Source organism: Vicugna pacos, chromosome 18, assembly GCF_048564905.1.
Source record: "Vicugna pacos chromosome 18, VicPac4, whole genome shotgun sequence".
Lineage (NCBI taxonomy): Eukaryota > Metazoa > Chordata > Mammalia > Artiodactyla > Camelidae > Vicugna > Vicugna pacos.
In genome coordinates this window covers 43920535-43942016 of record NC_133004.1, presented here as the reverse complement: position 1 = coordinate 43942016, position 21482 = coordinate 43920535, and the positions used below count along the sequence as shown (strand labels likewise).

The 21482-nt window shown below is 56.9% G+C and overlaps 1 protein-coding gene and 1 pseudogene across 10 annotated transcripts in view; one reads left to right on the top strand and one right to left on the bottom strand.

The window, feature by feature from the left end:
- Window positions 1-21482, bottom strand: part of TNRC18 (trinucleotide repeat containing 18) — an 85674-nt gene that overhangs the window by 37177 nt on the left and 27015 nt on the right. For 7 of the 10 annotated variants that reach the window (XM_072943367.1, XM_072943375.1, XM_072943376.1 and 4 more), the window contains 11 exons: window positions 16463-16565; window positions 15979-16184; window positions 15468-15614; window positions 14717-14907; window positions 12993-13422; window positions 10355-11353; window positions 4668-4843; window positions 3963-4099; window positions 3623-3751; window positions 1819-1990; window positions 71-431 (listed from right to left, as the gene is read on the bottom strand). In XM_072943367.1, the coding sequence (XP_072799468.1) occupies window positions 71-431; window positions 1819-1990; window positions 3623-3751; window positions 3963-4099; window positions 4668-4843; window positions 10355-11353; window positions 12993-13422; window positions 14717-14907; window positions 15468-15614; window positions 15979-16184; window positions 16463-16565 (3051 nt within the window). The remainder of the gene's footprint in view (window positions 1-70; window positions 432-1818; window positions 1991-3622; window positions 3752-3962; window positions 4100-4667; window positions 4844-10354; window positions 11354-12992; window positions 13423-14716; window positions 14908-15467; window positions 15615-15978; window positions 16185-16462; window positions 16566-21482) is intronic. The other 3 variants (XM_072943372.1, XM_072943371.1, XM_072943373.1) reach the window with 3 other exon arrangements.
- LOC102534770 (elongin-C pseudogene) lies at window positions 8379-9190 on the top strand (annotated as a pseudogene).

The window sequence follows — 21482 nt, the reverse complement described above, 5'->3', positions numbered from 1 at the left end:
ACCTTCGAGCACTCGAGGCAGAAAGAGAAAGGAGAAGAGCGGCCCTGAAGCGGCGCGGCCCGCTACTTACTGTAGGAGTAGCTGCTCACTTCCGAGGCGAACGGAGAGTGGGCCGACTTGGGCTGGCCTCTGGCCTTGAAGCCCACCTCCATCTTCCTGGCTTTGGCGGCCCTTTTGTGTTTACCTTCTCGGGAAGCTTTCAGAGACAGGCTGAGGCCTTTGGCCAGCGCCTTCCTGTTCTTGCCCAGCAGGCTGTCGTAGGGCGTCAGGAACCTGCCGCAGCCCCCGCTCGGTTTTGATTTCCCCCCAGAACTGTCCGAGAACTTGAAGGGAGACTTCAACTTGTCCTGCTTTGTGAGGGAGAGGGCTTTGTCCAGCTTGCTTGCCAACTGCTCCTGGTCGCTGGCCATCTTCTTCTTCTTAATCTTTAGCTGGAAAGGGAAGTTGGGAAGTCCCTGGTTAAGACATTCAGCAAAACGGGACAGTGGGTCTCAGTACACAAGCTGAGGAACCCAGGCTCCTATCCTCCCTGCCTCTGGGGCTTCTGGCAAGTTGCTTTAACTCCTCTTTGCCTCAGTTCTTCTACTCTGCAAAATGGGGATAATTACGTACGGGCATCAGCAGGTTGTTCAGAGGATGAGCCCGGATAAGGCGCATGAGTCACCTATTAAATAGCTGTTACTGTGGTTACAGTTATCCGTGACACTTGGCGCTGTCTGGTGCTTCCTAGAGGAAGCACTTGAAGCAAGCAGCGCTGCCCATGAGCAGGAACTTGGCTGGATTAAGGGAGGAGGGACAGAACCAAGATGGAAAACCCAGATCACAGTGCAGCCGATCTGCTTATCTCAACCACCTAAAGCAGCTGATGAAGACAGCCGCACAGCCTAAATCAGCCCATCCAGCTCAGTGGGCTGAAGCTGCCAAGAAAATGCCTTGAGTGTGCCTCAGATGCCAAAGCAGAAAGAATGATTAGAGGTTTCACAGATAAATTCCTGCTTGTGCGTCTCTCGTCAGCTGTAGTAATTTGTTGTTGAAATACGCAGTTTTGAAGGCCCTCGTTTGAACATTTTATCTCTATTTTCTTTAATCAGGTAACATTTCATACGGAGAGAAAAGTTGGAATAGTATCAATTAAATGACTAAAGTATCCATCACAATTCAAGAGCATAAAGGATCCTAATGGACAAACAGACTCTCTTCCCTCCCCCTGGATCCAGTCTCCCTCGTGTGAGTCCTTCCCTCGGACGGACAGCCCCCTCCCGCAGGGCTTACTGGGAGGATGAGACCGTATGTTAGTATTTAGTGACAAGGGCCTTAAGTGGATGATTTCAGTGCTCTGCAGATATAAGAAAAATCAAGGCGTTGGCTTTTACCCCTTTGCCTCAGGAGAGTTCACAGAGGAAATTACAATGACATCAAGCTCTTGTTTCTTAGAACTAAAGAATGGTTAAGCAGCTCATTAAACAATTATCCTGCTAAACAACGGAGTAATTGCATTATTTGGTTAAGAACTTGCAGTCTCTCTTCTTGGCTTCAGCAAAGGGTCACAGAGCACACACACAGGATGTGGCTTTCAGTCTCAGCTGCACCTAAGGCTGTCACTTCAGTAAGTCTCTGACCTGCCCTAAGCCTTAATTTCCCCCTCTGTACAGTGGGGAAGACTGGAGGAGAGTTGCTGTGGCCCTAAGGCAACCATCTCTATGGTTTCTATGCAGCAACAGGGCCAACAGACCTGCAAAGGTGGGGCGTGTCCTCCGGCATCCCCTCCAGACCTTCCACCCCGAGCTGGCAGCACACCCAGAAGACAGGATTACTGACCTGACTCATGAAGTCTGAAGAGGCTTCGTGCTCATCCCAAGGCTGGTTCCTCCCCCTAGCTTTCCCCGTTCCACTGAGGGCATCGTGGTCCTCCTCGGGCCCCTTATGTCTCTTCCTCATCCCCGCTCCCAGCTCGTAGTTGTCTGATGTCAGCAGGGGCTTGCTGCTCAGCCTGAAACCCAGATGCACCCTGTCAGCACCTCGGCCAGGTAGCACTCCAGGGCTGGGGGGGGGTCTGTCCTCGTGGCCCTGAAGGGTGGGCTCTGGATGTCGAAGCACAGACCGTGATGACAGAGTCACGAGTCTGGGAGGCGGAGCCTGTAAAACTATAGTGCCAGGATTCTATTTGTGAATGGGGCAGAATGAGAGTTTAATGGGAAAAAAGAACTTCTCCAAAGCAGTGTATCCTCTGCTGGCCTCTTTCTCTCATGCTCCTTCACACACACACTCATACACGTAGCTTTACGTGGTCGGATACGTCTGTACCCAAACATGCCAAGAACAAGGATCAGGAATGCCACAGAAATCCACCAGGACGGGAGGGGTACTAAGATCCAGCGCTTCTATGAAGGGAAGAGCCTCTGGCTGGTCTCCTGAACCCTGGGGAGCATAAGCAGTCGGGACACGGTCCTGGTTCGACGGCCTCTTCTGCCTGCTCTAAGCCAAATGCTGGTAAGTAGTGTAATAATAGTTAATTTTTACTTGGTGCTTACTACGTGTCTTGCTCCATGTCTGTGCTTTATATTTTAACTACAGAACAATGCTTTGTTCTGTATACTGCTTCTTTTGTAGATGAAGGAACTCAGGCTCAGGAAAGCTAACACCTGGCCCGAAGTCACAGTGAGAGGCAGCCTGGAACTCAAAAGCAGGAGGTGCGTGCCCACCTCTGGGGTCCATACTCCGAACCAGTGGTCCCCCTCCATGCTGGCAGCCCCAGCCTCTGCTCTCTTCTCCCTACCCTCCTGTGGCTGGTGGTGGGCTATTTCTTCCTCTTCCATCCTCTCCTCAGTCAGCATCCAAGAAGGTTAAATGCAAGATGTGGGAGCACTTGGGGCTGTCTTCTCCTGAGAAGACCTGTGGCCAACCCACTGCCTCTCCTGTGTCTTTGAAGGCGCCTTGTGGGCCCCTCTGCTTCTTCAAGACAGGCACTGGGCCACAAAGCCAGCCCCTTCCCATAATGGGCCGGGTTCAGCCTGTGCTACCCCACCCCCGACACCAGCAGCATCGTTCCTATCCCCACCTGGCCTGGAGGAATAGCTCTCACTCCAGCCACATGTGGCTTCTGCTGCTCCCCAAGGAGCCTGTCCCCAGAGCACACAGAGGCAGTGGCCCAGGTCGCAGGGAGCAGGCTCAGGCACAGTGAGCCAGCAGGTGAGACCAGGAGAAAGAACAGGAGTGACACTGTCTGGCAGAGAGAACAGTGCAAGAGTGCAGGTGGGAGCCCGTCCCGGCAGGGCTGGCGGCTCAGTGCGGCCCTCATGGGAGGGGGTGCAGGGGGAAGCGTGGGGACGGGTCCCTAGCCTGGAGGAAGCAGGTGCAGCAAGAAGATGGGCCCAACGCCCGGGGGGCACACAACTCGCTCACCAGGGTAGGTCTGCCTGTCCGTATGCTCCACACTGGCCCGGCTCACCCTCCTGGCCTGCCTGGGGCAGCGCGCGCCGTGCTGCCCAAGAGCTGCTGATGCGGGTGGGTCAGAGCCCGAGGGACTCGAGGTCCCCGGCGCCGACACAGGCCCCGCGTGGGCCCGTGCTCCTCCCCTCCGAGCTCTGTGCCAGTCCCCGACCCACCGAGGGGCCAGCCTTACTTTCCGCTACTGATGCGGCTCTTCCCTCTCTTGCGGGGGGGCGACAGTGCGCTCAGGGCGTGGGTCCGTTTCCGCGGCCTGCCAGGGCCTCTGCGTGCCAAGCTTCTATGGGGTTCCTCGCGCCTGTCCCTTAAAGAGAATCACACGCTTGGCTGTGAACCTGGGGGGTGGCGGGGGCGCAGAGGAAGGACACACGGCGCGCACATGTCACTCGGGGCCACGCACACCTCTGATGGCCTGCCTCGGTCGACCTACTGAGCGCCAGCGCCTATGAGAGCCCGGCCAAGGCACAACCTGCCACCGCCTGGTCGCCCGGCCAGCCTGCAGGGTGCACACTCACTCGGAATCACGGCGTCTCTGCAGCTTCACCAGCTCCCGCTGCTTCTCCTTGTACTGCCGCTGGACCTCTGCCAGCCGCATCCGGAAGTCCAGCTCCATGGCGTCCATGTTCTCCAAGGATGACTTCATAGCGTACATCTGTGGGGAAAGGCAGGGTGAGGATGCTGCTGCCCACGAGCTCCCACCACCTGGCTGGGCACCTGCTCTCTGTCCAAGACGGTGAGACCTCACAATGTGGACTGGAGGCCCAGGTCACACTCCATTTCTGCCACTCACTAGCCATGGCCCTAAGCAAACCAGACTCCTCATCTGCATGACAGGGACTGGAAGGCCAACTTTGCAGGGCTGTGTCAAGGCCGAATCAGCCCGAGACAACTGCTCAGGTAGAGCTGGCCATCGAATCATCTGTCACTTACAGACAGAGGCTCAGAGAGGTAAAGCCACTTGTCCAAGGCTTATAGGCAGCAAGGAGCACAGCCAGGTCTGCTCTTCCTGATCCCAAGGGACACACTCAACACGTTATTACATGATAAACTGAGGCCCAGGAAGGAAGCAGTGTGCCAAGGACCACCCAGTAAGTTGGTGGTAGAAGCTGGATGCAGAACCGGCCCTTGGGAACCCAAAGCCTGCAGTGGCCCCAGCAAGATGGCATCTGTAGGGGGACCCCCCCAACCCTGTTCCACAGGCCGGGCCCAGGACACCTCACCCGCTCGTCTTTCTTCTGCATCCAGCTGTACTTCTTGTTGGGGTTCAGCTCCCGTGGAAGCCGCAGGTTCTTGAGTGGATCCACAAATGGGCCGTCCAGCACTTCCTTCAGCATGTGGCTGCTGGCCGCCAGCAGGCTCTCCAGTGAGGGCCGCACCACCAGGCCCCGCTCTGCACCTGCAGGCAGGAGGCAGGTGAGCCTGTGCTCCCCTGTGGGAGGGGGCAGGACTCACGGGCATTGTAGCCTCAGACCCCAAACAGGGAAGAGGATGAGGCCCAGAGAGAGCTCATGGTTGGCCCAAGGCCACATGGCCCCCGAGATGCTGACAGACCATGGACTTTTCCCAGATCCAGGAAATAGCGCTGAGAACAGGTAGGGGTCCTGTCCTTCCCAATGTCTGTGCACAGAATGCGCAGCAAGCCACCAAAGGCCAGCAGAGATGTGTTCCAACAGTGCGGCTCTTTCTGCTCATCTGTCTTTAAAATCTTTCATGACGAACATGCATGGCTTTCATAATCAGAGAAAAAGAGCCCCAAATTAAGTTTTGTAAATGGTCAAAGTAACATGCACACAAACTAACCCACAAACCAAGCAGAAAGGTGTGATGAAACAAAAACCTTCCTCCTCACTAACACACAGGTCCCTCCCTGGAGAGGCTGTTGCTGACAGTTTCTGGAAGATGGTTCTAGAAACATACATATTCAAACATACATAATGTACCCAGGCATCCTTTATAAATGTAAAAATGGCCTCAGTCAGTACATACCATGTCACGCTTTGCTTTTTTTCTACTTAACATCTTTTCACATTAGCACAGAAATACAAATGCATATTCATATTATAGCTCAAACTTTAAAAAAACTGCCATTTCTGTAGGTCATAAACAGAGCATCAGCACTTCTATTTGGCCAAACTGAGTGACAGCAGCCTGAATTCCTCTCGTGTGTTTTGGTTTCTCTAATGACCCCCCCCCCCCCCCCGTGAACGGCATTCAGGTTGTTTCTGATTTTTTTTTTTTTTTGTAGTGAATGGATAGGCGCACAGCCTGGACTGAAGTGTCAGGAAGACTACCCATGCAATTAATGTGGTCAAGGTGTGTGTGCTCATCTCTGATAAATGTCCCAGCCGCCTTCCAGAAAGGCTGCACCAGCTCAGAATCTCAACAGTCATACCTAGGAGCCTATTTCTCTACAATCTTTCTACCCAAGTAACATGAGTTTTCATTTACTTGTTTTATTTATGATCTAATATGTGACTAATTTTTGTGAATGTTCCACGTGCGCTTGACGGGAAAAAAATGTATTCTTTACTCTCAACGTGTAAAGTTCCATAAAATCGGCTTCAATAATTGTATCGCTCAGATCAGGGCTTCTGAACCGAGGCGCTGTTCACACCGTGGGCAGGTACTCTGCCGTAGGGCGGCTGTCCCGGGCGTGGTGCAGGGTATTCAGCAGGGTCCCCTGCCTTTACCCACTAGATGTCAGTAGTACTCCCCTCAAGCTGTCACAACCAAGGGTCACTGGTGGCCAACTGAGTCACTGGCTCTGCTCCTCCACGTCTTACACAGAGGTCGCTAAGCGGTGAACCACATCAGCTCCCAGGGGCTGGCACTAGACAAGCATGTGGCCCACCCCAAAGTGACACCAGCCCACCCTGCCCGCTGCAAGGTCCTCCACGCTGTAAGATGTGCAGTTGCTGGGTAAGGCTGGGTAAGACCTGCTCTGTCACAGAGGGGACCGAAGAGGGCCTCCGTCACCGCCTTCACCCTCTAACAAACCAGCTTTGCCGAGGCGCTCATGACCGAAAGCCCAGGGCGGCCCGATGACGCGAGGCCAGCAGCTATGGGCTGAATCATTTGCCCCCAAATCCATGCACTGAAGTCCCAACCCTGGACCTCAGAACGCAGAGTCTTTAAGTGGTAATCAAGTTAAAGAGAGGTCTTGAGGGTGGGCCCCAACCCAACACAACTGTGTCCTTATAAAAAGGGGACATCTGGATTCAGAGACACGCATAGGGGAAGACCATGTGACCACACAGGGAGATGCTGTCAGCGAGCGAGCCAGCCAAGAAGAGAGGCCTCAGCAGGAACTAGCCCAACCCTGCTGACACCTTGATCTTCAACTTTCAGCCTCCAGAAGTGTGAGGCCATACACTTCTGTTATCCAAGACCCAGCCCCACCCACCACATCTGCAATATTTGTTACAGCAGCCCGAGCTGACTAGTACAACAACCTTGTGGCTTTACCAGTGACCTCGGAACAGAAGCCAGACATGCACTGGAACCCCCGTGGGACCAGCATCAGTCACAGAGGCCCCGGCACACCCGGGACAGCCTAGTTCACTGACTGTGAGCAGTGCGTGGGGCAGGGTGGGGAAAGCGGGAGGCCAGTGGCTCCAGGAAGTGGGTGGGCCCTGGGAAAAGCTCTAACACAGCCCAGGCGCCTGGGGCCTGCTGTGCGACCCGGGACTACTCACTGCCCGGCTCTGAACAGAAGCTGCAGGGGACCGATGCTCCGTCAGCAACTACGTGAAGGGAACAGGGCCACCAGGGCCTCGCCTGTGTGGTTCACACACCCCTGCACACCGGTGCCTCCAAGGGCATTTTGCAGCCCTAGCTCGGCCCCCAGCCCAGGGTCACAGATCCAGCGCTGGGCCAGCATGCCTCCATGGCACAGCACTGAAGGGCATCGCGAACACCCATGTCTGCACCGACTGCTGGGTTCCCCCAGACCTGCCCCTCCCACCACTTCCCCAGCTCCCAAGTGGGCGGTGATTCCAGGCATCCGGCAGCTCAGGCCAAAAACCTTGGAACTGTCCTTTCACACCTACACTTAGTACATCAGCAACACCGGCTGGCTCTACCTGAACTTCCACCCAGAATCAACTATCCTCACCTGCGTGCCCCCAATCCCTCGGCCTGGGGCTCCGCGCCTCCGCCCCTGCTCCTGCAACAGCTCTCCACGCAGCCCCCAAACACCGCAGTTAAGTCTGAGCCCATCACTCCAATTCAAAACCATCTTCCAGCAGCTTCTCCATTTCACTCCAAGTGAAAGACCCCACTGGGATCGCCCACCCAGGTTACCCTGCAGACCTCCTTGCCCCTACTCCCCACTCCTACTCCACTCCAGCTCCTGGCCCCCTTGCCTCTGTTCTAACATAACACAACCGTCACCTCAGGGCCTTTGCACTTGCTGTTTCTTGGGCCTGGCATGATTTTCCCCAGAAGAATCCTCCTCCCCCGCCTGTAAAAGGGGCTTCCCTGGCCATCCCCCATAGAAGACCACCCTTCCCACCTCTGCCCTGTCCCATTCCCAGGGTTTCTGCCTGACCCCAGTCACCACTTGACAATTCTGGGCACACAGCGGGATCTTAACAAGTACTCGGTGAACAAGGCAGGAGTGTGAAAAAGAGGCAAGAGTGAGCAGCAGCCTCGAACCGCGTGACCCATCCTCAGCGCCCACCTTCCCAGTCACCCCTGCCTCTGTGGTCCCCACTGAAAACGCACCAGTTCGTTTGATCAAGAGGGTTTTCACTTTCTTCTGGAAAAAAAATTTTTTTGTGTGCCAAACTATTTAAATGAGAGAAAATAAATAGCTTTAGAACACCAGAACAACAGACGCCTGCGGGGGAGTGGGCGGTACTTGTCCAAGCTTCCTGGAAGCGGGACATCTGACCATGACGGCGAAAAAGCCTCAGAACTATGGCCTTGTTCTGACCCAGCAGTTCCACCCCCGGGGAATAAGTCCCCGGGAAAACCAGGTGTGGACAAAGATTTCTCTTCAAGAGTAATCATCACATTATTTACAACAGTAAGAAAGAGCCTGGTGTAGGGCTGTAGCCATGTGCAGGGACCCGATGGGGTGGCTGCGGTGGCTGTGGGGCCGACGAGAAACTGCTAAAGTTCCTGTGGACACAAAGTCGAATTTTATAAGAACATGATGGATGGAGAAGAGAAAACCTATGGTGGCTGCGAAGGCCTGATGCCATGTATCTTAAATTGGTATCTTTGGATGGTCATGAATTTATTGTAAAAAGAGAACATGCACTAACACCAGAACGATACAGGCCATGTTGAGTGGCCCAGGTCAGTTTGCTGAGAATGAAACTCATGAAGTCAGTTTTATAGAGCGATCCCTTCACATGTGCTATCAAAAATATGCATGTATTTTACCTACAGGGTTCAGGATACTAACAGCTCCACGGAAAGTCCTGAGTTCCCAATTGCACCTGAAAATTGTACTGGAACTGCTGATGGCTGCAAACTTCCTAGATTGTTAAATAAAATAAATTATAATAAACTGTTAACTTTTTTCAGTATTTTAAAAAAAAATTAAAGAAAAAAGGTAAGGGAGGCAAATTAAAATGCCCAACAATCTGAGGTTGGGTCTTTGAAAGCCAGGGCCTCCACCAGGCAGATAACTGGGCAGTCCCTAAGAAAAATCTTTAATAACATACAGCTTTGAAAAACATTTCATAAAGGATATATACTAAGTGAAAAAGGCAGGTTACAGAACACTGTTTACAAAATGATCTTAATTTTAGAAATGCATGCCGCGTGTGGAAAAGCTCTGGAGGAGATACACCAAAACACCTGGCACTGCTGTTATCTCCTTGACAGCTGTCGCCCGGGCATCTCCTCTGTGCCGGTTCTGGGCGGAGCATGGCCTGCTGGCACAGCCTCTTCATACATTTCTTGGCGCACCTCAATTTCCTATGTTGAACATGAGTGGTTTTTTTGTTTCTGTTTTTCGCAGGGTGCAGGTAATTAGGTTTATTGACTTATTTATTTATTTTAATGGAGTAACTGGGGATTGAACCCAAGACCGTGCGCATGCTAGGCACTCACTCTACACTGAGCTATACCCTCCCCCCATGAACATCAGTGGTTTTGTGCCAGCCCAGAATTCACTGCTCATTCTGCTGAAGACTTCCCACTCCTTCTGAGAACCGCCCCTTCCTACATGCCAGAGGTGACTGCCCACCCCCCATCTAGGGCTGGGCATGATCAGCCTGGTGCATCCCATCTCCCAGGCCACAGGGTTTGCTTCTCCCAGTCAGCCAATGAAAGTGACTCACAGAATCTTTGTCAGAGCCACCAGGAAGGAAGTAGCCTCTTCTGTGTGTCCACCGAGCTGAGCAGGCCCGTGGGTCTGGGAAGAAGTTATCAGTGACCCCCCCAACAACAGTGGGCCTGCCTTGAATGAAGCCAGCCGAAGGAAATGAAGCAAGGGGTGGGAGGGGACAGCGGAGAGGGAAAACCAACTCCTGATGACTCGGTTTTAGCACCTGGATCCAGCCATACCTGAAACTAATTACCAAATCACTGACATACTTCGGTTCCACAAGCCAATAAACTTCCTCTGCCCTTTTCTAAGCTAGTCAAAGTGAGAGTTTCAGTCCCTCGCAATCCAAAGCATCCTGCTCCTAGAAAACTCACCACTGACAGAGGAAAATTTTCACCACTAAGAAACCCACAGACTGGTTGCACAACGTGACTGCATCTAACACCACTGCACTTAAAAAGACAGTTAAAATAGTATAGTATACCATTTTTCTTTAAAAAGTGAGTATGAATAAACCATAGTCTAAAAATTTTGAAATTGAAAAATCTTATTAAAGCTTTTTGGAAAAAAAAAAAGGGAAAAAGTCCCCCACAGAAACCCCCCGCCCAGCTCAGCATGGCTCACCTGACACCTCCTGGCTCCGCTTCTCCAGCTCCAGCTCAGCGATCTCACTCAGCAGGGTGATGCCATGCAGGAAGCTCTGCTCAAGGACCAGGCTCTGGGCCGCCTCCAGCTTCTCCAGGGCCTGGGCTCCAGTGCCCGGGGAGGGCAGGGGCCTGGCCTGGGGCAGCTCTGCCGCCGCCGCCAGGGCATTCATGCCGGCCAGGGGGTCCTCCAGGGTGGGCAGGAACTGGTCAGAGCCTGCCTCCTCCAGGAAGCAGGTGCTGCTTGGCACAGGTGTGGCCTCCCGGGCCTCCAGGCTCAAGCACTCTCCCTCCTCGGCTGGCACATCACAGTCCGGTGGTTCCAAGCTGGGCCGGGGCTCGCTTGGGGCCACCTGGGCCAGGTCTTCCTCGGGTACCGCCTCTGCCATGGGCACAGCCATGGGCACATCAACGGGCACCTCCACTGGCTCCTCCTTGGCCTCCACCAGCGTCTCAGGCGTCAGCCGCCCCCCCAGGTCCGGGGCAGCTGCACAGGATTCTGTCCGGCCCGGGGAATCAACACACGCCTCAGGCCCCTCCGCAAAGTCTGGGCACCCGGAGGGCTCCGTGGGCCCCTGGCTGCCGGCACTCAGCACCTGGGCCTCCAGCAGGCCACCGCCACAGCTGTCCACCGGGCTCGGGGCTGCCAGAGCTTCCTCGGGGGGCAGGGTCAGCGGGGACTCCAGGGAGGGCAGCTCTGCAGGGCCTTCGTCCATGTCCTCCACCTCCGCCTTCACCTCCCGGTCCACCAGCGGCTCTTCGTCCGGGACCTCCTGCAGCGGCTCTGGGATCTTGGAGGGGGACAAGCGTATGGGCTTGTCTTCAGGCGAGAGCGCCAGGCGCTCAGGCCCATCAGCCGGCAGTGGCACGTCAGGGGCCAGGCCATCGGCATCGGCGGCTGCTGTGGGCTGCAGCAGGAATGGGTAGGGCCTCCCGTAGTGTGGCGGCAGGGCTTGAAACGGGTACCTGGGTGGGATATCTGCCAAGGACACTGAGGGTCAGTGGGGGCCCCTTCTCCTGCCACATCTGACATCCCCCGTGTCCCCATCAACACCCACCTACCAGCCAACCCTCTCTGCTCGGCCGGCCTGCAGAGGTGGATCCCTTCCAGACAGGATCTGAGGAACCCCAGAGCCCTTCTGCACGGCTGGGCCACAGAAAAGTCGGCCACCATCCACATCCTGTCTCCGAGGGTCTTCAGTGGTCTCAGAGGCAGAAACCTCCGTTGGCTCTTTCTTGAGTCCCTCCCGCCTCAGCACCCAGCACAAGGCAGGACCAGAAGCAAATGTTTAGTAAGACCCCAAACGGTCCCAGTGTATGCCATCTTTGGCCTCCACCCCACCCCATTAAAGCAGAGTTGGGGGATTCAAGTTGTTCAAAAAATGATAGTAATACTGTAACTGAGCAGGACCCTAAGGGACCTTCCCGCCACAGACCACCCCCCCATATCCTCTGCTTTAGCTCCTCTCTGAGGGACACAGGTAACAGTATCTAATGTGTATTTCTTGAGTTTTTCAGATGCTAAAACCACTACCAAATGGAAGACATTAACTATGCCATGATCATGAGCATGTGACCTTCTGGCACCTAAGGACTGGTAACATTAACACTCTGTTAGCTCACCACGAGCCAATCAGAGAACCATGCCGGAGCTGCTCACAGACCCTGGGATGCCCCTCCCTCACCTCGCCTTTAAAAAGGCTTCACTGAAACCCTTCAAGGACTTCAAGGGGTTTGAGAGGCATAAGCCACCCGTTCTCCTTGACCAGTCCTGCAATAAACCTTTCTCTGCTCCAAACTCTGCGCTTTCAGTTTGCTTGGCCTCACTGTGCACTGGGCATATGAACTTGCGTTCAGTAATGATCCAGTGTGGCCTCCCCTCCCCTACTTTTCCCCACCCTGGAGGGTAACCTCCCTGAAAGCAGGATGGGGTGCAGCTGCCTTTCTGCAGTGTTCCCAGGCCCTGCCCAGAGCTGGGCAAGCAGCAGGTGACTGGGGGAGCCAGAGGCACAGAGCGCCCCAACCCTGCACCAGGGCCGGGCACGTGCCCCACATGTGACCTGAGCAGCAAGACATCTAATCTCCCCAGAGGGGTAGCCCCTTGGCCTTGATCACACACAGCATTCTGGTGGCAGAAGTCTGAATTTTGGAATTCGAACTCAAGTCCTCCCACAGGAAGAGGCACCCAAGCCTCCGGCCCCACCAAGGCCGCCTGCTGCACGTCCCTGCCGACACAGGGCAGGGCAGAGGGGTGTGCACCCAGCACATGGGGTGGGGATCCGACGCAGAATGGGCGTCCCTACACTATCATCATCAACGTGACAACTGAGCACCTACTACACGCCAGGCACGGAGATGAATATCCTGCAGGCCTTACTTTGTTTAATGCTCAGCTCAGGTCCTTCTGAAGTAGGTTCTAACATCACGCCCATTTCCCCTGCCCCTCCTACTGAGGGAAGGCTGGAAAAGGATTATGTCTGACTGTGTGCTCAGGTATCTATCCCAGAGCACAGCTGTGGGCCACATACATAGTAGGTGCTCAACAGAGAAGGGAAAGACGAGTTGAGTCAAAGAATAAATGAATGAACAGATGGAGGCTCCATTTCACCAGCTCCTACCTGAGAACAAGGCCTGGAAGGGGCTGGGGGCTTCCTTCTCCAATTCTAAGTCCTTCTTCTCCACAACGTTCTCGGGGGCCTCTTCCTTGCGGGTGATGCCAGGGGTGGGCGGCGGGGAGGCTGGCGGTGGGCTGGTGGGGTGGGAGCTGGGCGTGGCGGGGTAGGCGTAGGTGGGCGGTTTGGACACATCCTCCAGCTTCTGGATGACCTTAGCCTTCAGGGCAGCCACAGGGGACGCACGGGGAGATGGCGGTGGGCTCATGGCCTTGCCATAGGTGCCTGCAGGGCCGGCAGCCAGGCCAGGGGGCTTCCGAGGCAGCAGCCCAGGGCCCGTGGTGGCCAGGCCAGCCTTGCCCGAGGCCTCCAGGCTCCGCTTGCTCACCTTCTCCTCCATCTCCACCCGCTGCTCCTGGGCCTTCAGCCGCTCCTGCTGGGGAAGGGGCCAGCAGGCAGGGTCAGCGCAGCAGGACCCATCACCCAGCACCTGCCCTGCCCTCAGGGCCCCCTGAGCCCACAGGACAGAGAACCTCAGACGGGCTGCAGGCTGCCCACCTCCCAGACATTCCATCACAGCACGCATAACAAGCACAGCATTCCCTGTAGAATTCCAGCAGACGGGCTGGGGGCGCCGCCGGTCCAGGCCCTGGCCCCGCTGGGACCTCACAGTCAGGTGGAGACATGAGGCTCCTGAGGACAAGGGACCTGCCCACTGCCCGGCTCCTCCATGGTGTCATGACACTACCTGCACAGAGAACTCCCTGCCTGTGAGCACTCTCCTGTCTTACCATATTTGGGTCTCCAAACACCTCAAGGTGGGCGGGGGGAGCCTTTTCTCATCTTTGATGACTTGGGGAAATGGAAGGAAGCCAGCTCTAAAACAGCCATGCTCCCTGGAGGCCAGGCAGTCAGCACACAAACACACTGAGAAGAAAGGCTCCAAGCCCCAGCCACTCTCACAATTGTTCAGTCTCACTGAACAACTTGATGACACAGGAATTACTAGCCTCTCTGTTTCCAGAGGAAACCTGAAGCCCAGAGAGATGAATTCACTTGCCCAAGGGCACACAGCCAGGTGTGGCAGAACTAAGGTTCAAACCCAGGATGCCATGTGCTGAGTGTGTCACCTCTGCTGACTCCTCCAGAGTGAGTGCCACACAAGAAAGAAGGGACAAGGCCAAGGAGAGGACAAATGTCAGGGAACACCTTCAAGGAGGCTGGAGGGCCAGAGGCTTTAGGGAGTCCACCCACACAGGGGGACCCTTAATGCCACCTATCTTATGGGATCAGGCCATGTGGCTGGAGGCCAGTCCCAGCCTGAGAGGGGAGCCCAGGGCCATCAAGTGTCCAGCCAGGCCAGGCTGGGCTCAAGAAACAGCAGGAGCCCACTGGGATCCCTTCAGCTCCAATGCAAACATTTCCAGTCCACAAGGCCACCTCTCCTGCCTTGGTTTCCCCATTGCTCCCGGCAAACTGCCCCTGCCAAGCTCTGTTCACCTTTCAGCCTTGCTCACACCGTCCCCTCTCCACAGAGGACTCCTCCACAACTAACTTCTTTAGGTCTCTGGGCAGACATCACCTCCTCCAGGAGGCCCTCCCTGACCACCAGCCTCTCTAGACTTTTCTCCCTCAAGGTCCATAACTGGACTTTCTGCTGGCTGACCCCTCTGCCTCCCCATCAAAGAGGGGCTCCGGGAGGGGTCTCTACTGCCCCCACGCCAACTCACCACCAGCTGGGCACTCCTCTGCAGTTCCAGGGCCTGGGCCGCCTGCTGCTGCAGGTACAGGAACTCCTGCTGCCGCAAGAAGTGCTGCTGGGAAAAGAGCTGCAGCTGCTGGGCATGGTGCAGGGAGCTGCGGCCCGGCGGGTACAGGGCAGGCCAGAGCGGCGGCACCGCGGCCCGCTCCATCAGCTCCGCTGGGGGCGAGAAAGACGGTGAGGCTGCACCTACCGCCTGATGCCCGCTCTACAGATGGGAACGCCGGAGCTCCGGGATGGAACATTAGTTCACACTGTGGTGGAGCTGGGCTTAGCTGGGCCCCTGCTTGCTTCCTGGGCACCAGGAGGCCTATCCTCCCTACACCACGGGCAGACGCGTCCTAGGCCCAGGGCACACGGGTCCTGTCCACACCCCATGTGGGATGTCCCTGAGGCTGCGGCTGGAGTGTGCCGACGTGGGTCCTCCTCCTCCTCCTCCCACTACACCCAGTGGTCTGCCACGTGAATTCCTAAGGGGTGGGGGCAACAAGGCAGGGGACCGGGCCCTCCACTCGGCCAGCCCCACTCTGCTTCTCCATGTAAGCTCTCTGGGTAGGGACTCACCCAAAACAAGGACCCCTGTGGCTTTATGACACACCCACCCTGTTCTGCTAAGTGGACTCCCCCGCCAACCACACAGGAGGCCCATGATGTTTGGGACAGTTGTGCTAGGCAAGGCCATCACAGCCCCTGCCCCCCACCACGGGGCTGCCACTTACCAAAGTGAGGCAAGTGATCGCTGGGAATGACCACCAGCTGGCCCGACTGGGGGTCCCTGACGAACTGGTAGGCCGACGGCAGGGAGCCCCCCAGACCGGGTGGGAAGGCAGGCGCCATGCCCTGGTGCAGAGACGGGGGGCCCAAGCCTAGGAAAGACGCAGGCCTAAGTCAGCGCTGGGGGCCCAAGCCCAGCCCCTACCCCACCCACTCCTCAGTGCCCCTCTCTTGGGGCTCCAAGCAGGAAGTCGAGGACTAGGGCAGCCTGATTGTGAACATGCCCACAGCCACCCCCTCCTGGGCACTGCACACCAGTAGGCTTGGCAGAGGAACCCCATCGGGTTGGTGCCATTATGACCCTGCTGGGACAGTGAAGGAGGGAGCTGGACTGTGGGGACAAGAGGAGTCCCATCCCTGCCCCAGCCACCAGCGCTGCCCTCCAGCAAGGACCACATCAGCCCACCCACCACCCTGCCCTCCCACCAGATAAGGGAGAAGTCACCCCACACTCACCATAGGGGTGTCCAGCCAGCCACATGGAGGTGCTGCCTGAGCGGGGCAGCCAGGGGTGTGTGGCCAGATGGGCTGCAGGGTCGGCAGACCAGCGACCCGAGCCCCCCAGAGCCGGACCCCCAGTCACCATGAGGTTAGGGTTCAGGCCATTAGCAGCACAGCTGGTGGGGTGCAGGCGGGCCAGGTCGGCCAGCTCCTTACTTTCTCTGGAAGGGGAACAGAGGCGTTGGTGACAGCCCGGACGGCCCCAGGGATGGGTGAGAGAGAAGGGGTAGCACCTCAAGTAAAAGGGGGACGCCAGGGCACTGCTGGGACAAGCCAGCGCCAGAGTACAGATGAGCCAGGCCCTGGGCCTTCCTCCGGGGTCCCTCCCACACTCACTGGAGACGAGCTGGGGCTCCCACTCTCGGGACCACCAGCCAATCCACCCTCGCCCCAGGGGCTCCCAGACCCCCAGGCTCCCGGGCTGCCCCCAAGCCCTCACCTGAGCAGCTTCTCCTGGTCCCGGTCCAGCCGTGCCCCCAGCAGCCGCTCCTCCCGCTGCCTGGCCCGCTCATCCCCACAGCCCTCGTCGGCCCGGCCGTGCCCTGAGTGGAGCAGGCAGAGAGTGAGCCCCGCTCAGAGCCCCGGCAAGCCCTCAGTGTCCGAGCTGCTCCCTTACCCTGGCCAGATGTCCTCTTGTGCAGAATCGTCCCTCCACCACCCCCGAAAGAGCCCACTGTAACCCGCACAGGTAACCGGGATGCTGTACTAAAGCATCGTAAAACAGATCACGGAATAACACGCTATGAACCCAATGGTATTTACTGACATTGTTTTACTAGCTTAACGCCAGAAAGGCAGGCTGTAGGGGGCGGGTCAAGATGGAGGGAAAACCACAACCCAAAAAAGCAGTCACCATTCAAAAGTACCGCCAGAGCCCGGTTGGGGGGGGCGGTCAGCCCCCACACCGAGGCCCTGTCATGGTTCTGCCGCAGACACGTGGTTAATCTCAAAATCAAGACAGAAAAATGAAACCAGAGAACACTATCCACGTTGGGGAGAGTGGAGGATGTGGGAGCTGCCAGCCTGCCCTGCCCCTGTCACCTGTCCCTGCCCCGGTGCCCAGGGGGTGCCCCCCCTCTGTGGCTGGTCCAGCTGCACCATCCATGAGCTCCCCACCTGCCCCAGAGCAAAGAAGGCAGGTCCGAGTCCCAGCTAGGCATACAGCCGGCTCTACACAGACAGGAGCCCAGGGCCCCCACATCTGTCCCTCATCACCCTGCCACCTGCTCCAGTCCCTGCCTAGCCCCTCTTCCTGGGCGTCTTCTACACCATGAGCCATAAATCAGCACACGTGTGGCAGCCCCGGGCAGGCCAGGGCCCAGGAGGCATAGCCACCAGCAGCAGAGGCCACTCAGGGTGCAGCTGAGACTTTTCTCAAAAGAGAAACCCGCTGAGGCTGGACTAACTACTTCTCTCAGGGTCAGCCGCCCTCAGGCAGGTGTCCGCCCGCCTGGGTCTTGGGAGGTGGGCCCAGGGAGGAGGCCGCCCCCAGCCCCCATGGCACATAGACTTTATCAGTTATTACTCTGCTGGAGACAAATGTCACCAGGGGTCCACCAGCAGCCCCCACACTCATGGCCCTCGTGGGTAGGAACCTAACTTGGGATGCTGCCTTGGCCATCTCCCCCTCACTTCTCTCCCACTGTACCCCCAAAGAACAGAGCCTCGAGGAGAGGCTCAGGGACACGAAGACATCTGCTTCCCCTTCAGGGAGGTGGGAACCCACTGGCCCTGGAATACAGGAGAGGAGCCTGCAGGGAGGGTACAACCATGCAAGCCCACGTGCCCGATGGCCCAAGCATGCGTGGGCACAGCCTAGCATCAGGGAGGGGGCGCACCCCGAGAAGCAGCTGGAGATGGGCTGGGGGGGCCACCTGGGGCTGGTCTGGATGTTCCAGAGGTGGCCGGGACAACAGGGAAGCAGTGCACGTGGTGAAGCAGAGAAAAGTCAGAGCTGGGACACGGGGAGCAGAGGGGAGCAGGCAGGAGTGAGGGTAGGCAACGAAGGCTTCCCGACGTGGCCCCTGTGGGTCACAGAGGTTCATCCCTGGTCTCCTGCTAAGTCACCTCATGCCGGCCCTAGTCAGTGAAGGCACTGAGCAGACTCCATGTCAGTGCCAGTGCCAAGTCACCACTACTGTTTCCGGCACATGGCAGGAGGTAAAGGAAGAAGGGGAAAGACTGGCGGTGGGAAAGCAAGGCTGGGCCAACTCAGGGGGAGGCCCCGGCAGGGAGCCCTGGCCTCCAGTGTCAGCCTTGTTCCCAAATCAAAGAGGATCCTGAGCCCACCTGCCCCCTTCACAAAGGACTGGAAGGGTCCCTGCATACGGACCCCCACCCAGGAATGAGGCCCCAAAGGGCAGCCAGGCTTTTGATCAGGGCCACCCAGGAGTTCTCCAGCTGGACTGGAAAACCAGGCCATGTGCCCAAGGTTCCTTCCCCTGGAAGGGATGTCCTCCCAGGCATACAGAAACCCCAAGGGTCCTCAGACCCTCTGGGCCACCCTGCAGTGTGGGACAGGCTTTGGCACGGAGCTCCTGGTGTCTCCAAGAGGGACAAGTGCCTGGAGCGTAGCCTGCCCCAAAGACCTCTGTCCTCCAGCCTGACACCTCTCCACTGCCCTGACTGTCACCACACAGGCTCTCAGGGGCTTCCCACCCCAAACCCCACCTGCACCAGAAACCCGCATGCAGGTCCGCCCATCTTGGAGCACCCACCATCCCCAGGGTCACTCAGGCCAGAGCCCCAGACCGCTCTCTCCAAATTCAGTTGGTCTCTGAAGAAATGTGACATGCCCTCCACATCTCACCCCCAGGCTGCACCCTCATCCTCCTGAGTCAACCTGTTCCCTCTTAGCTCTGCTCAAACCTGTCCCTCCCACAGAGTGCCTGCTCCATGAAGCCAAAGCCCTGCATGCCCCTGAACATGGCTCATGCCACCAAGCCATCCACTCTAGCGTACCCCCAGCCTGCCTGCCTTCCAGTCATACCCAGGGCCACACACACTGTTCCCTCCACCCAGAATGCCCTTCCTCTACACTATTCAGCCACCCTTGAGTTCAACCCAAATGCCACTTCCTCCAGGAAGCCCTCCCTGACCACCTCTCCATCATGATCCCTTATTTGTCTCCCTCACAGCACTGAGCACAACACAGAGCCATTTTGCTTGTTAGTTGGTCACCATCTGTCTCCTCCGTCAGATCGTGTGTTAGTCTGGTTTGAGCAGAACCTCCATGGCTGTCCACCTCTACCCTACACAATGCCTGACACAGAGGAAGCTGCTCAATAAATATGCAGGGAGTGAATGAATGAATTTACAAGAATATCCTCAGGAAGAGTGAGCTAAGCAGAGAGCACAAACAGCACATGCAAAGGCCCTGAGGCAGGAGTGTGCCAAGGAGCATCTAGAAGGCCAGGTGCAGGGGAGAGAGGGTGCAGATGAAGGCTGGGGAGCAGACCGCAGGGCCTTGTAAGCCGTGTGAGGGAATGTGACTGAGATTTCACTGCAGGTGAAAGGAGAAGCCAGAGGAGGCTCTGAGCAGGGATGAGACATGCTCAGATCTTCCTCCCAACTGAGGCTTTGAAACCCTCCCTCCCTCCGGCCACCTGTGGCCGAGTGAACCAGAGGGCCCACCACCTCTCTGTGTGAGCGCCAGGCAGGCACGGAACCAGCTCCTCCAGGAGGCAGGCGGATGGGCAGAGGGGCACCTGCTCTGGGGTCCCGAAGACACAAGACCCCTCCCCCACCAGCCCTTGAGGCATGAGCTCTGGAGACATCTGGCTTTTTTTTTTAATTTTAGGTACTTTTTTGGTGGAAGGTAGTTAAGTTTGTTGCTTTATTTATTTATTTTTAATGGTGGTACCAGGGATTGAATCCAGGACCTCAACCATGCTAAGCACATGCTCTACCGCTGAGCTACACCTTCCCCCACCCCAACCCCAACTTCTGGCATTTTAAAGCTGCCTCTGTGTCCAGCAGGGTCTTAGGCCCTCTCCAGGCGTGCACTCATCCAGTGGCATAAACCCAGGAGGTGCGGCTCAGCCATCATCCCATCCCAGGTGAGGAATCGGAGATCAGACCACTGATTGGCAGGGAGGTGTCACGCTGGCATCGGGGTCTAAGGGGGTCTTCCTGACCACTGGGGTGCAAGTGCCCCCACAGAGAGCCGCAGGGTGGGCAATCTGCAACCCTGCAGTGACGGCCCCTCTATGGGTCACACACTCTAATCCTGGCAGTAACAGCCAAGGCTCTAGCTATGGCCCAGTTCCCATGGCAACCCCCTGCCGGCTCCATCTGAGGTTTTCAGCAGTTAGGGCAGCCACCACCTCCAGCCCACTCAGTGCTCTCTAGAGTCGGTGGTCAACACCACTGATTACACCCAACACAACCCCAGCTCTGCCAAGCATAATGGGTGGGGGTGGGGGAACCCGTCACTGCCCCTCCCCCCCAGATCTGGCCCCCAACTTGCCTCTACCACAGAGGTGACGACGGGCAAGGAGAAGAGATGGGAGGCACAGGCCTGGGCTTAGGGTTCAAGCTCAGCCCACCTCTTCTAGCCAGGTGACCCCTGGCGAGGCACTGCAACCCCGCAGACCCGGCTCTCCCAGCTGTGAAGCTGGAAGAATAACAGATCCTCCTTGGAGGGGCTCCGGGGAGGAGATGGTGGCCGGGGTACCTGCACACGGCCCCCTGCTAAGCCGCAGGGACTGTGCCAGGCTGCTGGCCTCTCAGGTGTGCACACCTCTGGATGTAACGCCCAACCTTCACCCATCTCAGGGTCCAAGACTCCTAAAGCCAGACCAGGCCCTGGGTGAGCCCTCGGGGCCTTTCTCAGAAAGGATCTAGGGCTCACAGGCAGAAGCTCTGAGCTCTTAAGGACCTGAGTGTAAGCAGAGAAAAGGCAGGCCTATTTATGAAGCACCTACTACATGACTGGCATCAGGGAAGGACAGTCCTCCCTACCTCCATGGAGCAAATGTGGACGCCGGCTCCAGAGGGCTGAGGCTTCTGCTCCAAGGTCATGCAGCTGCAAGAGGCAGGGCCTGGACCTGAACCCAATGACAGGCTCACCCCACAAAGTGGACTGAGTAAGCTGGGAGGACCCAGGGCCTAGGGTTGACAACCACCACTCAGCGAGGGTACCCAGAACTCCTCCCCCTCCCTTGAGGTCACCCGACTGGGTAAAAATCACCACTTCTTATGGGGATTTTTGTTTTAAGGAGAATAAGAATCAAGTCTCTTACTTTTCAACCGTCACCAACAAGAAAAGGCAGCCTCAGCCCAAGCCCTGGAGGTCTCAGCCTAAAACTGTCCCACCCTCGCTCCCTCTCCACCCTCTCTCTCTCTCACACACGCACACACGTGCATACTCAAACCCACATTCTCACACACACACACATTCTCACACACACACACCCATGAACACAGGTCCCTTGGGCACAGACAGGTACCCTGGGCAC